At 44.6% G+C, this 10,000-nt stretch overlaps 1 protein-coding gene across 1 annotated transcript in view; it reads left to right on the top strand.

Annotated features, from left to right (window-relative positions):
• Positions 1–515: 515 nt before the first annotated feature.
• pdzd7b (PDZ domain containing 7b) overlaps positions 516–10,000 on the top strand; it is a 22,206-nt gene continuing 12,721 nt past the window's right edge. The window contains 9 exon segments of the mRNA XM_052102691.1: positions 516–525; positions 1,172–1,294; positions 4,199–4,373; positions 4,453–4,480; positions 4,482–4,592; positions 4,594–4,631; positions 4,799–4,946; positions 9,136–9,196; positions 9,275–9,655. Of these exon segments, the coding sequence (XP_051958651.1) occupies positions 516–525; positions 1,172–1,294; positions 4,199–4,373; positions 4,453–4,480; positions 4,482–4,592; positions 4,594–4,631; positions 4,799–4,946; positions 9,136–9,196; positions 9,275–9,655 (1,075 nt within the window).

Raw genomic sequence — 10,000 nt, 5'->3', positions numbered from 1 at the left:
ATCAAACTATTGTTCAGATTAGTAATAAACCCATATGTGTCGGCTTAAATATAGAACATTTGTGATTTTTCCTCTAAAATATCTGAATTGTTTAGTCTTTTGTTTGTAGAGGATATTGTGTCTGTATCTGTGAAATAAATATATAAACAAACAGGACATACACTCTTTTTAAACAAAGATTTTAGGTTAAAGTTGTGTCATGCTTTAGGTGTGACTGGTCATCATTTCTTTTAAGTTAATAAAACTACCTCTAAACCAAAGAACACAAATCTAATATATCTATATTAATATGAGATAATAAAAACTGCACGCATGATAATTATAATTATGTCACACTGCTCATGCAGCAAACCATCATGTGTATTTATATATTGAGATCCGCCTCAGAGTGAAGATTGACAGCTGCTCATCCAATAAGAACCGTACAACCGCCTGCGGGCAGCCAATCACAGAGCAGGTCACAGCAGAGGACGGTAACGGCAACAGGCGTCAGAGATGACGCGACGTCCTTCACGATGGAAACAGGTAAAACTGGCGATTAAAGTATGACTGAGAGAGTTTGTTTGGTTACATTACAGACTAGATAAAGTCTTTCATTCACCTGTGGCGTCTCACGCGAGCTCTTAAACGCGCGTCTCTGAGGGACTCTCGATATGTTGAAATAAAGGTATACTCCTCCGTTTAATGTCGCTTGTAAATGTATTAACACTTACGACATACTTAAACTTCTCTGACATTGACATCTAAGTTTGCGTAATGTGTATAAGTGTGTTCTGTAGATATTATTGAGGATAACGGAGTGTGCTGCTGTCTGTGGTACTGAATCATATGGAGTTATATTTGTGCCACAATTCTGAGCGCACAAAACTTCATCTCGGGTGTGTAGAAAATTGTTTGTGAGCTCAAAACTTATTCTTGCGAATGAAGAATTTTTTTTTTGCACACTTAAAACTTCATCTCAAGCATGCAGAAAATGTTGTGTGACCTCCAGAACGCTCAGAACATATTTCTTTAACATTTTGATTAAAAACGAATCATGTCAGTACATCAGAGAAAGCGAAACATGAATAATTAATCACCTCGTACAAATGTAAATGTGACGATCTTTAATGATTAGGGTGCCACTGGACTGACTCAGAGTGTGTTGAGTGCTGCTCTTGTGTGTCTGCAGGTGAGATCGTGAGGTTGACAGTGGTCAGAGGTCATGATGGTCAGCTGGGCTTCAGTGTGAGAGGAGGATCTGAACATGGACTCAGTGTTTTCATCAGCAGAGTGCAGAAAAACAGCGCTGCAGGTGAGAGAGTTTGTGTGTTTCCACGGTGATATTACAATCTGACATCACAGACATTGTCAGAGGCCTCTCAATAATCTTAATAAATCTTGTCTTCATTCAAATCTAAGTCGCTCTCCTTTTCTGCATAACGCGGCTCATTTGAGCTTATCGTGGACCATTCGGCGTGTTGCGTGGCCGAACCACTGGTCCGCTTGGTTCTCCGATGGCCAGTCCGCCCCGATCGGCCCAAAAGTGCGTTGGCCCACCATTAAATGCCCGGTATGCCAGATTACCAGTCCAGCCCTGCTGTTCATTAGCAGTGACCGTTGGGTAATAGTCCGTTGTGATTGGTCGAGAGTATCATTAGCGGTGACCGTTGGGTGATAGATCATTAGCGGTGACCGTTGGGTAATAGTCAACTGTGATTGGTCGAGAGTATCATTAGCGGTGACCGTTGGGTAATAGTCCGCTGTGATTGGTCGAGAGTATCATTAGCGGTGACCGTTGGGTAATAGTCCGCTGTGATTGGTCGAGAGTATCATTAGCAGTGACCGTTGGGTAATAGTCCGCTGTGATTGGTCGAGAGTATCATTAGCGGTGACCGTTGGGTGATAGATCATTAGCGGTGACCGTTGGGTAATAGTCCGCTGTGATTGGTCGAGAGTATCATTAGCGGTGACCGTTGGGTAATAGTCAACTGTGATTGGTCGAGAGTATCATTAGCGGTGACCGTTGGGTAATAGTCCGCTGTGATTGGTCGAGAGTATCATTAGCGGTGACCGTTGGGTAATAGATCATTAGCGGTGACCGTTGGGTAATAGATCATTAGCGGTGACCGTTGGGTAATATTCCGCTGTGATTAGTTGAGAGTATCATTAGCGGTGACCGTTGGGTAATAGTCCGCTGTGATTGGTCGAGAGTATCATTAGCGGTGACCGTTGGGTAATAGTCCGCTGTGATTGGTCGAGAGTATCATTAGCGGTGACCGTTGGGTAATAGTCCACTGTGATTGGTCGAAAGGAACATTAGCGGTGACCGTTGGGTAATAGTCCACTGTGATTGGTCGAAAGGAACATTAGCGGTGACCGTTGGGTAATAGTCCACTGTGATTGGTCGAGAGTATCATTAGCGGTGACCGTTGGGTAATAGTCCACTGTGATTGGTCGAGAGTATCATTAGCGGTGACCGTTGGGTAATAGTCCACTGTGATTGGTCGAGAGTATCATTAGCGGTGACCGTTGGGTAATAGTCCGCTGTGATTGGTCGAGAGTATCATTAGCGGTGACCGTTGGGTAATAGTCCACTGTGATTGGTCGAGAGCTGTGATTGGTCGAGAGGATCATTAGCGGTGACTGTTGGGTAATAGTCCGCTGTGATTGGTCGAGAGTATCATTAGCGGTGACCGTTGGGTAATAGATCATTAGCGGTGACCGTTGGGTAATAGTCCACTGTGATTGGTCGAGAGTATCATTAGCGGTGACCGTTGGGTGATAGATCATTAGCGGTGACCGTTGGGTAATAGTCCGCTGTGATTGGTCGAGAATATCATTAGCGGTGACCGTTGGGTAATAGATCATTAGCGGTGACCGTTGGGTAATAGTCAGCTGTGATTGGTCGAGAGTATCATTAGCGGTGACCGTTGGGTAATAGATCATTAGCGGTGACCGTTGGGTAATAGTCCGCTGTGATTGGTCGAGAGTATCATTAGCGGTGACCGTTGGGTAATAGATCATTAGCGGTGACCGTTGGGTAATAGTCCGCTGTGATTGGTCAAGAGTATCATTAGCGGTGACCGTTGGGTGATAGATCATTAGCGGTGACCGTTGGGTAATAGTCCGCTGTGATTGGTCGAGAGTATCATTAGCGGTGACCGTTGGGTAATAGATCATTAGCGGTGACCGTTGGGTAATAGTCCGCTGTGATTGGTCAAGAGTATCATTAGCGGTGACCGTTGGGTAATAGATAATTAGGGGTGACCGTTGGGTAATAGTCCACTGTGATTGGTCGAGAGTATCATTAGCGGTGACCGTTGGGTAATAGTCCACTGTGATTGGTCGAGAGTATCATTAGCGGTGACCGTTGGGTAATAGTCCACTGTGATTGGTCGAGAGTATCATTAGCGGTGACCATTGGGTAATAGTCCACTGTGATTGGTCGAGAGTATCATTAGCGGTGACCATTGGGTAATAGTCCGCTGTGATTGGTCGAGAGTGTCATTAGCGGTGACCGTTGGGTAATAGTCCGCTGTGATTGGTCGAGAGTGTCATTAGCGGTGACCGTTGGGTAATAGATCATTAGCGGTAACCGTTGGGTAATAGTCCACTGTGATTGGTCGAGAGTATCATTAGCGGTGACCGTTGGGTAATAGTCCGCTGTGATTGGTCGAGAGGATCATTAGCGGTGACCGTTGGGTAATAGATCATTAGCGGTGACTGTTGGGTAATAGTCCGCTGTGATTGGTCAAGAGTATCATTAGCGGTGACCGTTGGGTAATAGTCCGCTGTGATTGGTCGAGAGGATCATTAGCGGTGACTGTTGGGTAATAGTCCGCTGTGATTGGTCGAGAGTATCATTAGCGGTGACATTTGGGACATGGCCCATATCACTCTCTTGCAGAATTTAAAAGGGCGCTTTGTTCCTTTGGTTTAAACTTTATGTTCCATGATGTGGTTGACATTTCTGTAGATATGTATATTATGAATTTGTAACTGTATCATATACAGTTCATACATGTTAAAAGAGTCCGGTTGTTTTAAACAGGAAGTATCAAAATGTTTTAGAAGTACAAAATAACCTTTTTATATCAATCATCATGTTTCATATTTTCCTATCTTTATCTTATTTCTCTTTTTATTTTCTGTTCATCATTTATTGTGGATAATTTTGGCCCGTCATGTGTTGAACAAATCAATGATGTGTGTGTAGATCTGGCAGGTCTGTGTGTTGGTGATAAGTTATTGGAGGTGAACGGTGTGAGTCTAGAGAACCTCAGTATGAGCAGCGCTGTGAAGGTGTTGACGGGTCACACTCGCCTGCGATTGGTCATTCAGCGGGTTGGGCGTGTACCTGGAGTGCGCTACACTAATGAGAAAACCACATGGTGAGTGACACACTTATTCAATCACTCAAGAGGTCCAAAAGTGAGTGCTTAGTGTCTCAGTGTGTGTGTGTGTGTTTAGGGTGGATCTGATTCATCGTCGAATGGTGCGTAGAGGAATCAGACGCTAGTGTTTCAGTGTATAGTTCAGATGGAGCTCTGTGTCGAACGGTTCACCTGCATCTCTCTCACAGTCAGCCCTGTCTGGGCCTCAACATTCAGCGGAGGACGAGAGTACAATCTGGGGATCTATGTATCCAAGTAAGTAACAGGGATTGTTTGTGCAGTTCTCTTTGGTGCCACTGGTAGTGCAGCTTTAACTTTACCATGTATTTAAAGAATGTATTATTTATGTTTTATTGTGCAGTACAGAAGTATTACACTCATGTTTGTGCTTTGGGACGGTGTGTGTGTTTGACTGTCGGCAGGTTGGATCCTGGTGGTCTGGCGGAACAGGGCGGAGTAAAAATGGGGGATCAGATCCTGTCAGCAAATGGCGTGAACTTTGAAAATATCAGCCATAATAGAGCAGTGGAAGTGCTGAAAAGTCAAAATCATGTTATACTGACTATTAAAGTGAGTCACACACACACACACACACACACACACACACACACACACACATACTCTAGACACACACACACACACACAGTAGCAGCACAAGAGCAGTGGTGTTGAATTGTGACAGATGGCAAACATGTTTCTCTGGTTTCTGTGTGTGTGTATCATGTGTGTATATGTGTGAGTGGGAGAGAGTGTGTGTGTGTGTGTATAGGTGTGTGTGTGTGTGTGTGTGTGTGTGTGCGCGCGCATGTATGTATGTATGTGTGTGTATCGTGTGTGAGTGTGTGTGTGTGTGCGCGCATGTGTGTGTGTGTGTGTGTGCATCATGTGTGTGTATGTGTGTGTGTGTGTGAGTGTGAGAGAGTGTGTGTGTGTGTGTGTGTGTATCATGTGTGTGTATGTGTGTGTGTGAGTGTGAGAGAGTGTGTGCGTGTGTGTGTGTGTGTGTGTGTATGTGTGAGTGTGAGAGAGTGTGTGTGTGTGTGTGTGTGTGTGTGTGCACGCAGCATGTATGAGTGTGTGTATCGTGTGTGTGTATATGTGTGTGTGTGTGTGTGTGTGTGTATCGTGTGTGTGTGTGTGTGTATATGTGTGAGTGTGAGTGTGTGTGTGTGTGTGTGTGCTGGCATGTATGTATGTGTGTATCGTGTGTGTGTGTATCGTGTGTGTGTGAGTGTGAGAGAGTGTGTGTGTGTGTATGTGTGAGAAAGTGTGTGTATCATGTGTGTGTGTGTTTGTGTGTATCGTGTGTGTGTGTGTGCTATATCGCTATATCGTGAAAAATAATTACACTTAAAATGTTAAAATATCTGTATATATATATATATATAAGTGAGACATATGAAGACTCATTAGAATCTGAACGTTTCAGAGATAATCATCACTTCTGCATTTATGTTACTTAAAATAACAAAATAAGGCTTTAAAACATTTGCGCTGATAATGAGCGCCCCCTAGAGGTCATGGGTAGAAATATAGATATCAAAATAAAAGTCCTTCACATTAGTACATAAATGGGCAAGTCATATATTAAATTAAAGCTCTCATTCTCAGGAATGTGACTGTGAAGTTATTTTGTTGCATTATTAATACCGTTTAAAAGATTTTCAAAAGAATCACCAAGAGAAATATGATTTCTGTCAAATGCATCAAATACAAGTTTATTCTCCAATCACGGCTGCTGTAAGCCCCAAATAGCTAATAACCTTATATCTGCAATGTTTTTTAAATTAGGCATTGTTTACATGTCTGTGAGCTCGCTTGTGTGAATAACCCAATATTATATCTTAGATGTCCAGAACAAAATATGCCACCCAGCAGGAAAAGCATGCAAAATAAATCATCAGAAGTGATGAGCGCCCCCTACAGTTCACATCTGTGAGGGGTATAATGCGTTAGAGCGCCCCCTACAGTTCACATCTGTGAGGGGTAAAATGCGTTAGAGCGCCCCCTACAGTTCACATCTGTGAGGGGTAAAATGCGTTAGAGCGCCCCCTACAGTTCACATCTGTGAGGGGTATAATGTGTTAGAGCCCCCTACAGTTCACATCTGTGAGGGGTAAAATGTGTTAGAGCCCCTACAGTTCACATCTGTGAGGGGTATAATGTGTTAGAGCCCCCTACAGTTCACATCTGTGAGGGGTATAATGTGTTAGAGCCCCTACAGTTCACATCTGTGAGGGGTATAATGTGTTAGAGCGCCCCTACAGTTCACATCTGTGAGGGGTATAATGCGTTAGAGCCCCCTACAGTTCACATCTGTGAGGGGTAAAATGCGTTAGAGCGCCCCTACAGTTCACATCTGTGAGGGGTATAATGTGTTAGAGCCCCTACAGTTCACATCTGTGAGGGGTATAATGTGTTAGAGCCCCCTACAGTTCACATCTGTGAGGGGTAAAATGCGTTAGAGCCCCCTACAGTTCACATCTGTGAGGGGTATAATGTGTTAGAGCCCCTACAGTTCACATCTGTGAGGGGTATAATGTGTTAGAGCCCCTACAGTTCACATCTGTGAGGGGTATAATGTGTTAGAGCCCCCTACAGTTCACATCTGTGAGGGGTATAATGTGTTAGAGCCCCCTACAGTTCACATCTGTGAGGGGTATAATGTGTTAGAGCCCCCTACAGTTCACATCTGTGAGGGGTAAAATGTGTTAGAGCCCCCTACAGTTCACATCTGTGAGGGGTATAATGTGTTAGAGCGCTCCTACAGTTCACATCTGTGAGGGGTAAAATGTGTTAGAGCCCCCTACAGTTCACATCTGTGAGGGGTATAATGTGTTAGAGCCCCCTACAGTTCACATCTGTGAGGGGTATAATGTGTTAGAGCCCCTACAGTTCACATCTGTGAGGGGTATAATGTGTTAGAGCGCCCCTACAGTTCACATCTGTGAGGGGTATAATGTGTTAGAGCCCCCTACAGTTCACATCTGTGAGGGGTATAATGTGTTAGAGCGCCCCTACAGTTCACATCTGTGAGGGGTAAAATGTGTTAGAGCCCCCTACAGTTCACATCTGTGAGGGGTATAATGTGTTAGAGCCCCCTACAGTTCACATCTGTGAGGGGTATAATGTGTTAGAGCCCCCTACAGTTCACATCTGTGAGGGGTATAATGTGTTAGATCAGCCCCTACAGTTCACATCTGTGAGGGGTAAAATGTGTTAGAGCCCCTACAGTTCACATCTGTGAGGGGTATAATGTGTTAGAGCCCCCTACAGTTCACATCTGTGAGGGGTAAAATGCGTTAGAGCCCCCTACAGTTCACATCTGTGAGGGGTAAAATGCGTTAGAGCTCCCTACAGTTCACATCTGTGAGGGGTAAAATGTGTTAGAGCCCCCTACAGTTCACATCTGTGAGGGGTAAAATGTGTTAGAGCCCCCTACAGTTCACATCTGTGAGGGGTATAATGTGTTAGAGCCCCTACAGTTCACATCTGTGAGGGGTAAAATGTGTTAGAGCCCCCTACAGTTCACATCTGTGAGGGGTATAATGTGTTAGAGCTCCCTACAGTTCACATCTGTGAGGGGTAAAATGTGTTAGAGCTCCCTACAGTTCACATCTGTGAGGGGTATAATGTGTTAGAGCGCCCCTACAGTTCACATCTGTGAGGGGTATAATGTGTTAGAGCCCCCTACAGTTCACATCTGTGAGGGGTATAATGTGTTAGAGCGCCCCCTACAGTTCACATCTGTGAGGGGTATAATGCGTTAGAGCGCCCCCTACAGTTCACATCTGTGAGGGGTATAATGCGTTAGAGCGCCCCTACAGTTCACATCTGTGAGGGGTATAATGCGTTAGAGCGCCCCCTACAGTTCACATCTGTGAGGGGTATAATGTGTTAGAGCGCCCCCTACAGTTCACATCTGTGAGGGGTATAATGTGTTAGATCGCCCCCTACAGTTCACATCTGTGAGGGGTAAAATGCGTTAGAGCCCCTACAGTTCACATCTGTGAGGGGTATAATGCGTTAGAGCCCCCTACAGTTCACATCTGTGAGGGGTAAAATGCGTTAGAGCGCCCCTACAGTTCACATCTGTGAGGGGTAAAATGCGTTAGAGCCCCCTACAGTTCACATCTGTGAGGGGTAAAATGTGTTAGAGCCCCCTACAGTTCACATCTGTGAGGGGTAAAATGTGTTAGAGCCCCCTACAGTTCACATCTGTGAGGGGTATAATGTGTTAGAGCCCCCTACAGTTCACATCTGTGAGGGGTATAATGTGTTAGAGCGCCCCTACAGTTCACATCTGTGAGGGGTATAATGTGTTAGAGCCCCCTACAGTTCACATCTGTGAGGGGTATAATGTGTTAGAGCGCCCCCTACAGTTCACATCTGTGAGGGGTATAATGTGTTAGAGCGCCCCTACAGTTCACATCTGTGAGGGGTATAATGTGTTAGAGCGCCCCCTACAGTTCACATCTGTGAGGGGTATAATGCGTTAGAGCGCCCCCTACAGTTCACATCTGTATATTGTGATGGAAGGTGATAGAAGGAAAAATCTGTTTTCTAGTGTTGCTGCCACCTAGTGGAATAAAATGAGACTATTTAAAGTGGCTAAAGCTAGTGTTAACCAATAGAATAGTCAAATAGCGGTTTATTCATTGTTTTAGGCCACTGTTGGTGTTGTAGGTAACGCAGCCGTCCTATAATCTGGGCCAATAGTTATGCAGCAATCTAATGCCGGTTAATATTCCATTCACAGGAAGCAGGCAGGTATCCAGCATACAAAGAAATGGTAACCGAATTAAGCTGGATGAATAAATGTGAGTTTTTTCTTTCAGCTTTTATGCAACAATATAAAGTGTTGATCTGCAAGTATGTTAACCTTTGACCTCTCTCAGCAGGCAGTGGAACAATCTATTCATCCTCTCAAGGGTCGGATTCTCACTCGTCCGCATCCTCTCTCTCCTCTGGGACCCCTCTCAGCTCTATGAGCGGTCTCTCTCAAGCTACTCTCCCAGTTAACGTGCCCTTAAGAGCCAAAATGTCTGACGTGAGCGGCTCCGCTGAGGCTCAGTTTCCTCCAGACCTCACTGATTATGACTGTGAGTCAGAGCGACTGCGGACGGTGAGCCGAGGAGCCACTGAACTGTTGCAGGACTCTGTGATCCGGACTGCTGGAGGAGAGGAGAGGAGCGAGGGCAGGAAAACATCTCTACTCGTCGCTCTGAGTCGACCCAGTACTCCGATAAGCCGAACAAGAAGTCACGTGACTGAGTCAGGTCTAACGTCACAGTGCCGCTCATAAGACTCAATTAAATTCACGTTTACCGAAATGAACATGCACAAAATGAAGGGCAGGGTTCACTTCTGCATTTATGTTACATCAAATAACAAAATAAGTTCTTAAATCAAACGCGTCGCAAATAAGCGCCACCTAGTGGTCATGTGGTAGAAATATTAATATTAATATAAAATAGCACATAAATGGGCAAGTCATATATCAAATGAAAGCTCTCATTCTCAGGAATGTGACTGTATAGTTTATTCTGTTGCACTAATACCACAGTTCAAAAGATCTTAAAAAAAATCACAAAGTGAAATATGATATTTGTAAGTCATCAAAT

The sequence above is a fragment of the Xyrauchen texanus genome, chromosome 33 (genome assembly GCF_025860055.1).
Source record: "Xyrauchen texanus isolate HMW12.3.18 chromosome 33, RBS_HiC_50CHRs, whole genome shotgun sequence".
Lineage (NCBI taxonomy): Eukaryota > Metazoa > Chordata > Actinopteri > Cypriniformes > Catostomidae > Xyrauchen > Xyrauchen texanus.
This window is presented reverse-complemented; position numbering and strand designations above follow the sequence as displayed.